This window comes from Podarcis filfolensis (genome assembly GCF_964270895.1).
Source record: "Podarcis filfolensis genome assembly, chromosome: 4".
In the NCBI taxonomy this organism is placed as follows: domain Eukaryota; kingdom Metazoa; phylum Chordata; class Lepidosauria; order Squamata; family Lacertidae; genus Podarcis; species Podarcis filfolensis.
Genome location: NC_139607.1, coordinates 67103104 through 67119376, shown reverse-complemented (window position 1 = coordinate 67119376; position 16273 = coordinate 67103104). Strand labels below are relative to the sequence as shown.

The window sequence follows — 16273 nt, the reverse complement described above, 5'->3', positions numbered from 1 at the left end:
GAGGCTTGTGGAGAAAATGCATGGAGGGAGCAAAGGAGTTTTGAGGTGCAAGGATTTTGTTGTCATTTTGTCTTTTCAGTTTACTGTCTTGAGAGGGGAGAAGAGGGGAAGTCAGGTTACAAGATAATTCAAGAATGCATTTGACTAGCTATGCTACCTCAACTATACTGATATTTTCTCCTTCACTAGAAGGTAGAATTCAGAAGCAAGTACAGAATTTTCTTATAATCTTATCTTTTTCGGGATAGCATCGGGCTCTTTTTTCATATACTTGCATGTTTTTCATGGATATGCAGAAAGTCTTGATTTCACAAACTCCACTTGCCTTTCCCCCAAGATTAAAAAAAAGGGGGGGGAGGAATGAGTCCTTTCTATAACATTGTTAAGCATTTTTATTTATTTTAAAAACTATCTGTATACCACCTGCTTGCAAATCACCCAGGGGGTGCAGACACACTTATCTTGGAATAAATTCCACGAGACTTGTTCCTATATAGACATGCATCAGATTGTGCTGTAACATTGCAATCCTGTGCACATTTACTTGGGAGTAAGCTCCCTTGGACTCAGCAGGCCTTACAATCATAGGCTTGGACTGGATCTTATTTTTTGTGCCTATTCTTATGTTCAGTTTGCAGACAGATTGAAGTTGAGTACTCGGTTAAGATTAAGGTTAAAGGAGCACTTCTTAACACTGAAAATTAGGTAGCTGGCAGCTGAGACTCTAGTTGCCCTAGTTGTCATGTACAGTGCTTTTGAATGCAAGGTTAAGGCTACTGTAACATGTTTAACTTGCATCCTGGAGAACCATCCTTTAAAACTGACTTTATACTGTACTTGAAGGTATGTAAAGCTATGTGCTGGTGACAGCTTTCTCAAGCCTATGGTGGTGTAATTCGGCCAAACCCTCAGCCTTGCAGTCACATGAACTGCACAAGTACAGAGTACTCATATGTTGAAATGTAAGCATGAAGTGTGGTTTGCAGCGTTTCTCAAGAGGAGATTCAGCAATCACTGATGTTGATGTAGTCGTAATCCTTCATAGTACGCTTAGATCCTAATGTTTGCATTACTACGAATGTTCATTTAGAAGATTTGCCCTTCTGAAGTCCATTGTTTTCTGTGAGTGTTCATATTTTACTGAAAGTTTATGCCTTGCAGGACCTTTGCATGTTGCTTGCTTAAATTTATAAAGTATGCATGCATTGCTTGCTAATGAGAAGAATGTTAGATTGAAATCCATGAGGTCTACATTCCAGGATATAGGATTCAGGATCAATGTGCCAGTTTTTAAGTACCTTTTTCATTCAGTTTGATGCTAATATTAATTTCTGCATGTATCCTAGCCCTCACCTTTAATGGTTTTCATTGCTTCTTTCAAATATTAGGAGCGTCAGCGACTGGAGACCATTCTTAACCTGTGTGCAGAATATTCCAAGCCAGACAGTGATCCCGCCACTGTCACAACTGTAGCTGATGTTCAGAAAATCAATAAAGAACTTGAAAAGCTTCAGGTATCTGAAGAAGATTCTGTCTTTGACGATTCTCAGATGACTCCTGAAACGAGATTCAGAAATCACTTGCAGATGCCAACTGGAGATTCCGACTTCTCTGAGTTCAGTGATCTAGGTCAAAATGCTATGGGATTCCTTACCCCCCGAGGGATGAGAACAAATAAACATTTAGGTGACAACAGGACAACATCACCCTTACCTTCTTCTCCCTTCTTGAAGAGTGCCAATGAATCATCATACCTGAGCATCATGTCCAAGGTAATGGCAAATACTTTATAAGACAAACTGGCTGGGGATCCCGTTCTGTGTTAGAACAGTTACCATGAGAAATAGTTAAACCCCACAAGTTTCAGTTGCAAACCTGCATTTATATATATGTTTAGCTTAGAAATGCCAGTTTTGAGGCCACAGTTCAGGTAAGTGCAAACTAACACCTTGTAACTTCTTTTCTGAACAGCACCAACCTCCTCTTCACGGACAGGTCCCAATGCTGTTTGTTAGTGACTGACTGCCACTGCCCGGGGGGGTGGGTCTACTTTATTTTCAGCTGCCATCACTGTTGGACAACCAAAGAAAGAGAGCCCAGTTCATATAGTAGTGCAGGCTACATTCAAAGCTGCCACACTGTGGCGGCATCCAGGAAGTGCACAGTCCCCTTGGCACCAATCAGAGCAACGGATGGGAAGTGAAGCCATTGCAAAATACGCAACCAGATCAGTATTCAAAAATAAAAGCTGGTGACTTCTTTTCTTTTCAATGCTGACATATGGTCCAAATGAAACAACAAGTAGCTGTCAGTTAGACCTTTCTTATGCCTCTGGACGTTACATTTTTCTAGAGAGAGAGAAAATAAAAAGGGGGGCAATAAGGACTCTTGTCTCTCTCAAAGTGGTCTTCGTTTAACTGTTTGTCCATGAGTGTGGTGTGATGCTATTCGAAAGAGAGGATTCATGATGTCCTGGTGTGCTCAGTTGCCTCCAGGAAACACAGAATGTTGAATGTCAGCCGGTAAAGGAAAACTAGGATGAGAAAAGTGAATTCGCATCCTCGAGCCCTTTAGACCTTATAGTATCCTGTACTAGAGAATGGCATGGTGCCTGGAACTATCAACACAAGCACTGCACATCCCACTGAGCTATGATTAGCAGACTGTGAATGGTTTTGGGAGGGCAGAAAGAGAGGGGAATCCAGGCTGCAGTTTTTTTGACACCCCGAAGAGATGGGAATTGACTTTTTAGAAAAATTGAACCCTGAATCTTCAGGTCTTAGTGGAAGTGTTGTGCTATCATGGGATCAGCATACTAATTTCTCAGAAGTTAAAACGCTCTGCACAGAGCTCCCAGGAGGCAGATGCTGCTGTGTATTGTTGGTGAACAGGGAATCATATAAGAAAAAATGTATTATTGTTGCAGCAGTGACCAACTGGGTTAGGCTGAAGATGAGGGACAGTCCTGTTAGTTTCTCCCTTTTGGTACATTCTTCATATATCATAAGGAGAGAGAAATGTGTGGAATTGTTCCATGTCACCTTTATACTTCTTTCCCTCTCAAAGCACATAGTTCTGTTCCTGGGGTGATGGGCTATATTGCTCACTATACTGCTATATGAACTGACCCACACCCTGCAGTAATCATCTAGTCCCTTATTCATGTGCCCCCTCTGCTTGTTTATAATGTGCCCCCCTTTGTCTTTACAGGATTGTGGTCTTGCATCTCTTCCTTGTGATTATACTTTGCCTCCTATAAGTGAGGAGCCCTGTTGTTAATTCTCCGCTAGGAAGGTGAAACCCAAGCTGCAGTGTTAGAAATAGCTAAGCAGGGATTCTTGTGAAAAGGGAGCTTTCCTGTTAGGATTACTAGTGCTAGTAAGGAGTACATTTCATAAAAAAAGAAATCTGTTATATTATGTTAATAGCAATAGCAGTGATCACTTGAATGCAATTCATTATTTGTTCTAAAATGCCAGAGTTGTAGCTCCAAAACTGTATTGCTTAACAGACATATGGTTTAGTATGAGAGAGAAGGGCATATGGTTTAGTAATTTAAGGCAAAGGACAGAGAATAGGAACTGAGTCCTGGGTGTAGTTCTGATACTGAGAAATACTCTTGTGACCTTATGCAACTAATTTGCCCTCTGAAGACTAACCAGCCCCCCTTGGAACACAAAAGCCATAGTCAGGACACCAGGGATGCAGTCCTAAGCACAGGCAATGTGTGAATGAACCTGAATAGATTGTTGTACTATCAGTCTCTGCCTGTGCTAGGGTTTAAAGCAGTTTGATGCAGGCAGCGCTTTTTTTTTTCCTATTAAAAAAATGTTTAGGGGTACTCTCATTTTGACTCAAGAAAATCACCATTTTATAGTTCAAATCGGGAAAAATAAATACAGTAAATGGACAAAAGTACAAAGATTCACAAACTGTTTAGGAGTATGTGTACCCCTGCATCCCCCCAGGAAAAAAATCACAGGATGCAGAAAATAGTTGCTCAGAAAATAGCCTTGACACTAGTTTTTGTATCTCCCGTATTGTCCAATAGGTAAAATGGGTAGGAGTTTTCAAACAGCACCTTTGAGGAATATGAGAAAACAGTATTAGCAAAGGAGGGGGAATATCTGATTTATACAGTGCAATGCTGCTGCTGCTGTTCTTAAAAATCTGCTGGCCTAAGCAACGTTTTGGGCCTGGTATTTTTAGGTAATACTAAGGGCAGTTGTTGGGGTGGGGGTGGAGCAATGAGGAAACGTACATTTTGGGAACTTGTATTTTTTTAAAGTAACAACACTTCCTTGTTGTTCTTTCAGACACCAGAGTGCATAAGTGATGAGCAAAGATCACTGGAGCTTAATCAGATGGAAGAACAGCGCATTATAATACTGAATAACTTGGAAGAACTTGAACAGAAGGTCAAAGATTTAAATGATCAGATGGATGAGTCCTCTAGGGAGGTATAAAAAGTATTTTCTTTGTTTTTATCTGATTAGATTTGAGCCTCTGTCTTGCTGCAAGAAGCTGCAGGTATACATAAAACACATTCATCTGATTACTGAAATGTTAGTTGTCAACTTTCCCCCCTTTTTAAGGGAAATTCCCTTATTCCGAATAGGATTCCTCGCAAGAAAAGAGAAAAGTTGACAGCTATGGAAGGCACAGCAAGAATGTGCCTTTTACAGTAGCTGTACTCATGATGCTGATATACCTGCTGGCCACACTCCTTAGTACCAGCACATTGGGTGTTAGCATTTATTTTTAGTCCCATGCGAAAGCCCAATAGCACATCCAAGTGAAGGGTGCTATAGCAGCTTGGGGTGGGGGTTGGTGATCCTCATTGGGACAACAGCTTGGATCTTGGTGTCTAATCTATAATCTGCACTATATTCAAGGGGGCTTACCCTCTAGTAAGTGTGTTTAGGATTGCAGAGTTATGTAAGTAATGAATGCTACAAAATTTTCAAATATGAACTGCAAAGTATTACTTGGGAGTACTGCAGAGGTATCTGCCATAGCCAAAGCGTAAGGAAATGAACGGCACCATTAAATTATAAATCCCTTCTGAATTCTGCTTTACTTGGGATCTCACATTGCCAAAAACAACCTGCAAATGACTCAGTTCCTAGTGAATAACCTTAGTAAAGGGGGAGCAGCTGTTGCAAAAGGGATCAACATAACAAAGTGCCACGAGGAAGTGAAAATACTACAAGCTGACAGAAGCAGAAGCACTAGAAAGTTCTTGAAAAATTGCCAACTTTGGATTCCGTTTTCAATAGCATGCTGTTTTTGTACATGTCTTAAACTATCTCAAGAGAAGTTAATGTGGCTTTGCATCACAGTGTGTTTTAAAATATGCAGCATGCATGAATAGACCTTCAAAAAGTGTGTGTCAGTATTTCTTTGTGAGCTGGATTGAGGCTGAGAAATTTTTTTTCGTGTTCTTAGATGGATATGGAATGTGCCCTATTGGATGGGGAGCAGAAATCTGAAACAGCTGAACTTCTCAAGGAGAAGGAAATACTGGATCATTTAAACAGGAAGATAGCCGAGCTGGAGAGAAATGCCATTGGTGAAAAGACCAAGGTAAATAAAGTTATGGTATCTGTGTTTTAATTATATTTTTGTTCAGAATTGGAATTTCAGTAACTGGTATTTTAAAAAGAAAATAGTGTGTCATGGTGCATTGTTGTAAGATGAAATAAAAAATTATGTGAACTAATTTAGAAGCCACTTGCTGGCTGCTGTCTAGAGTTGTGGAAATTAAAAAAGAAAGATAACTTGAACTTGGTATGGGTTTTGTTGGGCATTGATGCTATAATTAGTTACTTATTGAAGAAACACACAGTTATTAAGAAAACACACAATGTGTTGAATTATGAAGAATGAGAACTAACGCTGCAATCATTTGCAGTTTCCTGGGAGTAAGTCAAATTAAACTCAGTGAGATTTTCTTCTGAGTAGACACGAATAAGGCGTAGCAGGGGGGATTCTGCACTTTAATGTGGTGTCTACAGTCTTTTTCTTATTGTGCATGTTCAGCAACTTTAATAATGTCATCTGCAATGGGTTTCCTTCATAGTAGTGAAAAACTTGAGAATTTTATTTACCTCTCATGGCTACATATTTTTAGCTTAAGTACATTAAATTTTGCACGCCTGTAATTTGCTCTCCTAAACATAATGTTTTGATAACCTACTACAGAATACTGAGGGGGCAAAAGGAAACAAAAATCTAAATTGCAAAAGAGCATTGAACATGGAATTACATTAAATCATTTTTTGTGTAACGTGGAAGCCAATGTGCAAATACTGTAACATTTTAATGAAATGTTGTCACATTTCAGAAATTCAAGATTATGTAAAAATGAGAATCCACATAATCACTAAATTAGGTCCAAAGTTGTGTGCCAGTAAAAAAAATATCCCATGGCCATAGCTTTTAGGAATGCGAGAAGTGATGTGCATATGTGTATATGCTTTACCCTTTCAGCAGTCCTCCTACATCGGTCCTCCCATTGGGAACTCTTGTATGGAACTTGCCTCAATGGAGCAGGCATTTGGCATCAAATTTAAAAGCTGCTGAATGCAAGCTCTGCTTGCAGAGAAACAATCTGGAGCACATTGCGAGGCTTCTGCTTGTTCATTTGCAGCTGCAGCGTTAGCCGCCCCACATCTGTCCTGATGTTCTATGAGGTTCAGTGTGTATGGCTGTGGAAAGACAGTTTCATGGGCCAAATTAGGGTGCCTGTAACTAAAATTCACCCAACAGAGAGAAGATTTACACTGCCTTCACAACCGTTAGCAGTTATAAAAATAATAATGTAATTTTATTATATATACATTATTTATACATTATTATATATATTATTGTATTGTATTGTATTGTATTGTATTGTATTATTGTATTGTAATATATTATAGTATATATTTAGTTGACCAAACTGCGGGAGGCAGTGGAAGACATGAGTGCCTCATGTGCTCTGGTCCATGGGATCACGAAGAGTCAGACACAACTAAATGACTAAACAACAACAACAACAACATATTTAGATTGCAGCTTAATGCACTTGTTAGGATTGCTCTGTGAGTTCTGTTTTTTAACACGCTGTTCCTGAAAGAACCATTGGAATAAATGGTTTTGTAGCTTCTAGTTTCTAGTGGTTTACAAATGGTTTGATGATAGCGTATTGACGTGAATCTCATGCGCCATTGAATCTAATGCGCACCTAAGTTTTCAAAACCTATGAACCCCAAAAGTATTTGCTGCATCAGCGGTGCTTTTCAAGCTTGCGATTGAATCTAATGTGCTATCAAACCTAATGCACACCCTAATTTTCGTGACATAATTTGGCCAAAAAAGGTGTGCCTTACACTCGAGTAAATACGGTAGTTGTAAGGAGCAGCTGTAGTTCACACCTGCATCCTTCCCCTGTATCATTTTGACTCCTTCAGTATCTTCCTTCAGCCTTAAAGCCCATGTGGTATCATTTCCCCACTCGTATTCCGTTTTCTGGTATTGCTGTTCACTTCTGAACAGCTGTTCTGATCTCTTCCACCAGTGACTGGAGATTTGTGAATAGTGAAATGATATCTGTGTACAACTTATGAAAGACAAAACCATTTCATTCATAAAAATATATTGCACAAATGATGGCAGGTCTGTTTTGCGGTGGTGATAGCTTGATGTTTATGGAAAGAGTTAAGACTGGAATTAATTGTTGATCTAGGCACCTGTTTGACAGGAAGTCTTATGCAAAGTCATCTGAGCGTTTAAGGGCACCTGCTTCAGAAGCTTGTGAAATTCTTAAGAGATATCAAGAATGAAAACATAATCAGCTTTCCATCTGCTTGCTTAAAATAGACTAAAGGGAGAATTTTCATATTACTTGTAATCTTACTCATCTACTTCAAAGACCATAGACACGATACAACATGCTGCAGAATATTGAACCACTTAGGCTTTCACAGTAATTTACTGCAAAGCAAATCCTATTGTTCTGCAGCAAATGAAAAGGAAACTGCACATTCACAACCACCTGAGTAGGTTATATTAAGTTAAAATGTTTTGAATAAAATTGTACCTAGTTTACTTGATCCCTTAATTTGCAGGAAGACTAAATACAGCATCAGTAAAAAAATGCCAGCATTATGAGACTACTGCTGAATGTAGGCTGTGTACTATTTGCTAATGTGGAATAAAAGATGAAGGATCAGTGGAGCTTGGATAAATGTTCGTAGGACAGACAATTAGTACAAAAGAAGAGCTTCGCTGCATTAAGCCAAAGGTCCATAGAGCCAACACAGTGCCTCTGGGATGCTTCTGGCAAGTCCACATTCAAGGCATGAAAGCAACATACATTCCCTGAACATGGAGGTGCCTCACAGCCATATAGACAGGCATATCCTCTTCCATGACTTTCTCTAAACTAGTAGCCATCATCACTGTGGCACCTGTGGCAATGAGTTCCATAAGTTGGGTGGTGGGGCTATATGCACTTTGCTCTGTCTGCCTAGAATCTGTCGTTAATCTATTTCTTTGGATGACCTTGAGTGTTTAAATCTTCACATTATGGATAATTTTATAATATTTTATCCTAGGTGTGGGGAACCTTTTCCAGGCTGTGGACTGTATTCCTTCATGGGGCAGAGTTCCCACATGCTAGTGGTGGGAAGGGGCCAGAGCAATAGATGTGAATCTTACTTTTGCACATTCTAGCCATGCAAAAGTTGGAAGTTTCTACACAGAGAGATGCGTCTCTGCATCCTGACAAACAAGATGCAGTAATCTGAGATCAAGAACACATTCCAGCTAGGCCGAAGCACTCTAGGAAGGGTGCCGAGCAGTGTTTGTGAAAGGTGTGGCCTGGGAGGAATCTTGAAGGCCAGATGGAGAATCCTAGAGGGCTTCACATGGGGCCTAAGTTAAGCTTATTCTCCTGGTTTGTTATCCGTAATTAAGGTACAGTTTCCCATTTCAAATGCACAGGGAACTCTGGCTTAATGTAAGCCAGTACAGTGGTACCTCTAGTTACGAACTTAATTCGTTCCGGAGGTCTGTTCTTAACCTGAAACTGTTCTTAACTAAGGCGTGCTTTCGCTAATGGGGCCTCTTCCAGCTTAGTGGAGTTTGTAACCTGAAGCGTCTGTAACCTGAGGTGTTTGTAACTCAAGGTACCACTGTATTTTGATGCTGAAAGGAGGGGTGAGGGAGGAGCATATGTCTATGGGGCTCATCCTGGCTTTATAAACCATGGTTTATAAACCAGTTTATAAGCCATGGTTTATGAAGTCTTGGCCAACCATCTGACAATGCCAATGTGTAGTAAGCTTATTGAGTGCTTCTGTTATAAATTTAATATCAGTTTATAGAATCATATTGCTAATGGGAATGTAAAACATTAGACCTGAACTTCACGTGATCCAGCCCTAAGGCAGGAGACAGAATGCATTAGCCCAGCCATCTCAGTTATAGCTTATTTGGGGTGACATTTTTTTTTGCAGTTCAGAACCGACTTTCATATTTCCAGAACTTTCTTAAAATTATATTTAGGCTCTATGCAATTATACAGGTTGTATTTCTTAGACATGTATAAAATGCCCTTTTCCCATAGTGGAATTATCTTCCCAGTGGAAAATGGCTTTGATATAAGATGAGACTGGTGAAAACAGGTGTACTAAGTGGAATTTCCCCTGTAGGAAAGAAGTTCCTTGCCTTGTTTGTGCATGTGTAGGGAACAGATAGGATTCACAGCTTCCAGCTACAGCTGGGAATCCAAGCAGCGACTCTTGACGGTGATATTTGACACGGTCACAGCTGCCAGAGAGGAAGGGAAGAGTATCCAGGATGGGTTGTGGCTCTTAACTTCCCCCTGCCGCTGGACCTCTGCCGCTTCCATTTCTCTGTTGCTGCTTATCTCCCGGTCAGGATCTCCCAGCTTTTCCTAATAGCAAAGATCTAGTGGAAAGGAAAACAGTGAGCTGCAGTCTCTATCATGCATGTTCACCTGGGTGGAAAAAGACCTCTCGTGACTAGGGGAAGGAAATGGAGGATGGTGGCGGCAGCACTAAGAAACAGGAGTTTGATCTGGGCCAGTTCCCAGCTGGATTCTTGGCTAAGCTTGTGGGTTCCTTTCCGGCATCAAAGGGTATGTAGTCAGTATGGGATTGGGTGCTCCACGAGATCCTCTAAACTGCGCATGTGCATGCATTCTAGGACTTCCTAACTGCCAGAGAAAAATTCTGATTCTTTACTAGCATCACAAACTGCTGTTCAGGGTTTTGTAACTGTCTCGTTTACAACTTCCCGTGTTACTTGTTTATAGCTGCGTGGTGTGTCCCATTAAATCTGAGTCTTTTCCTGCCATTAACAAAATGCCTAAGTTGTGCAAAGGACTGCAGATGTAGTTGTCAGTAAAAAAAAAAAAAAACACAAAGTCCTGCATAACATAAAGAGGAGATATAGGAAACTATTGTTCTCTGGTTGAATGCTGGACAAATGTATTAAAGAGGTGTGGAGATTCACCCCTGCTTTAAACAAAAATATTGCAAAAGTCCTAGCATCCTGTCGAGATCTAATTTGACAGGCTGGGGGATATGAATCATTTTGTTGCTTGTTCCATGTGATAATCATGAAACTGGACATCAGCCCAGATCATAGCTTACCATGCAGAAGCGGTATGCTAGTCTGCCTCATTGCATAAACACCTTAGCTTGCATGATCATGAGCAACAGGCCAGGAAGACGGACACTCAGGAAGCCAAGAACAAACCTTGGCTTTGTGATCATGGTTTGATCAGGAAAAAGTAAAGCATGATTCTGAATTTGTGCATAGTGATAAGCCAAGCTTCATGGCTTGCTCTCCATCCCAGAAGAGGAGCAAAGTGGCAGCAATTTGGATAGTGTGCACTAGCATACTACTTGCTTGTGGTAAGCCACAAACCACAGTTTACTGTGATGTGCAAAGTTGGAACATTATATAGTTCTCTGTCTGGAAATTGTGAAAGGTTTTGGAGGTAAGGGATAGAGCCAGCTGCTGATTATTCATATGTCTTCCACTTGCACTTTTTTGTTCTATAAAACATAGTTCTTGCACATATCAACATGCATCACACTCATAGCTGAATAGCACAAAACACATTCAGTACAAATGTTTGCACTGGTGAATATTTTAATAGAGAGGATTCAAATTATTTTGTGCTTGGTGGTTTTTTTTTAAGAGTCCATAGGAGATGCTGCTTTGGCTTTAAGAAAAAGCATTCCTCTCTTTATTGAGACACTGCATCCTAAAAAGAAAAAGGAAATGGCTCTTCCACTTAGTCTCAGGTTTCCTTCTCCATCCGTAGCATGCAGCTGTTAGCCTCCCAAATTAACTGCTTCCCTTGTAAGATGAGCTCAATAACAGCCTTGTATTTAGCACCACTGTGCAATAAACTATGCTAGCTTTTCTCTGTAGCTTCCCTGTTATCCCAGCAAAGAAGAGTGTTTGAAATAGAAGCTCTGGAAATGCAGAAAAAGTGTTTAAGGCTATACATAAGACAGAATAGACAGTAGCTGTTCAGAGAGTGGTATTTAGCTCTGCCATTGCCTATGGTACATGTGTTCATCTTTCCTGCCCCATCGCAGTCTTTGTTCAAACCATTTCCCATGTATTTTAAGCCATAACATATAAAGAACTACCTTCTAGCTTCAGAACTGGCAGAGCTCTGTAATATATATGGGCACCTATTGGACAGTGACATCTCTGGTGACATAACCCTTATCCCAGATTTCATTGCAAAGGCATAAAATCTTGTATTTTCTTTTCCAGCATATTCAAGAATCTTTATTATATTTTCTAGTTTCCTTTGGGAGTACAACTGTCTAGATCAGGAGCTGCAGGAAATCCAATCCAATCAATTTTATCATTCCATTGATTTGCATAATGTAATGGAAATAGCTGCATATAGCAAACAGAAAAGGTTGCCTACACTTGGCTTTCCCTTATTGTATATGCACAGCTGTCAACCTGCTACTGATAGACCAGAGCTGGAAAGTCACTCCTATTGCTGCTATAAACTACTGCTAATATTTAACATCAGCTGGCATTAGAGGAATGCTAGGTAGAAGTGTTTTTATCGTGAGTGGTGCTCAGCCCTTTTAATGGAATAGCAAAGCTTAGGTTTGAGAAGCTGTTGACTTGCAAGACTTGTTGCACCAATCTAGTAAATACAAGCGCCTTCACTGTACTGTTGTTGATACCCGCTAAAAGCATTTTTGTTCAGACAAGCCTAGTTAGACATGTAATTTGATTATGTATGTATGTATGTTTTTAAAACTGATAACTTTAGCTACAATTTGATAACTCCATTATGTCTATATGTGTTTTATGTGTTGACTTTATTGGGATTTTCTTATGAATATGTTATATAAACCGCTTAGAGTTTTTTGTTTGTTTAAGCAGTATATAAATATAGTTAAATAAATTGGAGAACCCATTTTGCACTAAAAAGTTTGTTGACAAAAGTGGCTATATTACATAAACATTGATCAATTTCATTGATCGCTAAATCAGATTTGCGTTTGTAATGTATATTTGTCTGGCTGCCTTTGAAAACTTGCTCCAGAATTGCTTTTTCCTTGTGGGTAAGTATGCTATTGCAATTTAAGGATAGGACCCAGAAGAGTCCCCACTGACAGTTTAGACAATTCAGCTGCTCAGCAGTTTAGTTTTTGTGCTTCAGTCATCTGTGGGATTGCAGTAATCCAGTTTATAAGGTTATTGGTCTTGTAAATGTAAGCCATGCTTCAATGGACCTTTATGATCTCAGATACAAGCTTACTGGAGATCAAAAATAATGCATCTATCTTGTGTAATTGTTGTCCTAGGCACCAAACCAACATGTAGCAAATAGCACTGGTCAAGGTCACTTGACTGTTTGCAGAACGCTTGTCAGCAATAAATGCTTAATATATCAATTCCTGCTGTGGTTAAAAGAGTACTGGTTGTCTTAGATAGCCTCAGTTCCCATGCAGTGAATAGCAAACTGTGGACATCTTGTCACTTTGAGTGATAAATAGGTTGCTTCTTTCTTGAAATAAGCCATATTCTCTCTGTTGTCTTTTTCAGTGGGGCAGTTGTGCACTGTAATTGCTGAAGGAGTATCCTCATACTCTCCCTGGCTCCTTTTTTAAATTATCAAATATGCTAGGCTATTTGCTAGGCTGAAAATATCCTTAGAAACCCATTGGCAACCTCAATAAGGATGCTGCAATAAAAGTCTGAAATAGTTCTTCCTTGTTTTGGATTTTTCATCTTAGCCAGGAATTATACTGCACAGGACATCTGATATAAATCAGTATGGGTAACAGTGTGTGCTTATTTATTAACCATGTTCAAATGCCACTCAGTAAGGAAAGTTCTCCAGTTGGCTTACAAAAGCAGTATAGATGTGGACTTGTGAAACTTTCAGAACGTAAGAGCCTGTACTCACTGTGGCTGCCAGCCAGATGCCTATGAGAAGCGTGGCAGCGGGACTTCAAAACACAATAGCCCTTTTCCCACTTGTGATTCCCAGCAAGTGGCTTCTGACTGTGGAGATATAACATAGTTGTTGTGGCTGGTACCATTGCTAGCCTCTTCACTGACAGCCTAGACATTAAAACCTTATGCGGAATTTCAGCATGAGCATAGGGAGAATGGTGCTTGTGTCTCCCTTGGCGCATGGGAAAGAACAGCAATCCGGGGGGCGCTACACATCCTTATGAAAATTGTGTAATTGGAACATTGTGTAAAAATGTAGCATACCAAATACGTGGTTCACATCTCTGTGTGGAAGTCCCTGTGTGGAATGCCTAGACTTTGGGGGTTGTGAGGGGGGCTGGAACTGGCATGATTCAACCCCCCCCCCCCGCTCTGACCCTGTATAGGGCTGGCTTCAGTGCCAGGAATAGCACATTCATGGGAAGAAGCAGAATGTGAAGAGGCGTTGAGCTACTGGTATTTACCTTCTTTCTTTTTTGGTCATACACTACTTATCTATTTTTTTTTCTTTGCTGAAGCTGTTGTTTGCCCTATAGGACAAACATATAGGTTCCTATATAATGCCTGCATCTTTCCTCCTTTCGGACAAAAAGCACCCAGGTGGGATTTAGTCATAGTGGGGCAAATGCAAGAGGAATGTCTAGAGCATCTTTGTCAATGTTAGGTCTAACAAGTAAAGAAAAAAGGGTATCAAGGTTAAAGCAGCCCAGTGTTAGGATAATTAAGATGACAGCTTTTAATTGTGAAGTGCCTTCTGTGCTTGTTATGGCAGAATGCTAGACTATTAATCTGAAAAATAAAGGAGTAAATACAGATAGGTGATACCTAGAATTCTTTAAATTATAGAAATCTTGGTGCAAAAAAAAGAGATGTCTAGTGGAGAGTAATTCCTGCATGATCATACAGAACTACTGAAGTGTGTGACTTTCCTTCATTTTGTTATGAATTTTTACATGCACCCATATGCTAGCAGGAGCTGGGGCTGAATAACCTAGAATGGTCTGTGGGGAAGAGATGGGACCTAAACCCAAAACAATGTTATGTGCACTGGAAAATCTTAACTGCTCTTACTAGTCCAAGAAATACTTTCCGCGCATGAAACTGCAGTTGTTTGCAGCCGAAAGTACGTGTGACAAAGTATCCTATTGTTGCTCCTTGCTTCCAACTCCTATAAAGTTTCCAGGACATCTGTAGTTTAACAGGATGGATATACCCCTTAATATACAAACACAGTAAGTGAATGAAAAGAGTGGAATCCAGCTGGATGTGCTACGAAGATTGATGTTGCAGCTGTATGAAGCCCAGCAGTTGTTGCAGCAAAACAATGAACAATTAGGTTAATTTTGAACTCATGTGAAAGATTACTGTGCACATTGTATTGTCCACCACAAGTGGAACAGTGTGCCTTTTGTTGTTTCAGAGGAGGCGCTCAGGATAAGAACATGTCCTTCTATATATGTGTATATCAATTTTGAACCAGTTGTTGTTTAGGCACTGCATGAGGCAATCTGGGCTAGTGGTGCAGCAATAAAACCGCTAGCATATTTACAAGGGGTTGGACGAGATGATCCTCACAGTCCCTTTCCGTCTCTGCAATTCTATGATTCCATGAACCATGTATTAAACAGCTGGCAGCGCACATGTAAGCTGATACAGCTTGCTTATTGGCAACTTGAGTCATATCTGCAATTCTTTCATTAGTGTGTTTAAAAGCCTTGAAAAATTGCAGAACTTTGGTAACTGTACTATTTTTCCAACAAAATGCTGTGGTCTGAAATATGTTGTTCTTCTGCAGTAAAAGTTCCGTTTTAAAAACTGAAACTGTAACACTTACATGAGTTGTTTACTGAAAATATGGTTTCAGATATAGGACAGGATCTAGTCCTATAACTAGAAGGAGTGATTGATGTTTTTTTAGATCTGTGTGTCTAAAAGGTTTTGTTCTGGATAAGTCCAAGAGTCTTATGACATGCTTATCAGAAACACAGCAAGATACAAATTTAACATATTTTAATCTGCATTAAAAGAAAAGGGCATACTATGGAATTCCTTTCATCTTCAAAATAGGGACTGGATGTCTTGAGAGCCAAATTTATATTGGAGGTCATTATAGCATTCCCTTTAGGGTGAATTGAACCAGTCCTGTTCATTCAGCATGTTTGATTTCTGAAACAGAATTTCCTGTTCCAAACCGATACGCTGTGCCTCAGTTCATCCTTTCACTGCTTATAAACTATTAAAAACCATTATTCTTGTCCCCTCTGCCTATTACTTCTGTGTCATTCTGGATAGTATTCTATTTAGTTCGCTTTGTAAAATCTCACCCTTTTCTGTCCTTCTCTCATTTGGAGACTAACATACTACTGATTTCATTTCTAAATAGCTAGTGTCCCATTGATCTTGAAAGTACTAAAGGATGCCATTTCTTGTGTGTGTGTGTGTGTGTGTGTGTGTATATAAGCATTGCGACACTGACTATTGCAGTCAAATTACAAACCCACCTCTTAAGTTGATTAGTTTCTACTAACCAATGTCCTAGATCCAGTAACATGTTCTGAAAAATCTAAATTTAATTAATGGAATTTACTGTGCAGTGGGGATGAGTATACCCACAAATTATACATGTGTAGTACCTGATCTTTCCAAGGTCCAAATTTAACAGAGGCAAAATTCCAGCCTTAATGGAGCTGAACTTTATGGATGGTAGAGAGAAGTATGAAATAATTCGGACCAAGCAAACCTTTATATTTTA

General features: G+C 39.8%; 1 protein-coding gene across 15 annotated transcripts in view; it reads left to right on the top strand.

Moving 5' to 3' along the window:
• The window catches only part of PHLDB2 (pleckstrin homology like domain family B member 2), a 76783-nt gene that overhangs the window by 33807 nt on the left and 26703 nt on the right, over positions 1 to 16273 (top strand). For all 15 annotated transcript variants that reach the window (XM_083611462.1, XM_083611472.1, XM_083611470.1 and 12 more), the window contains 3 exons: positions 1389 to 1772; positions 4317 to 4460; positions 5449 to 5586. In XM_083611462.1, the coding sequence (XP_083467588.1) occupies positions 1389 to 1772; positions 4317 to 4460; positions 5449 to 5586 (666 nt within the window). The remainder of the gene's footprint in view (positions 1 to 1388; positions 1773 to 4316; positions 4461 to 5448; positions 5587 to 16273) is intronic.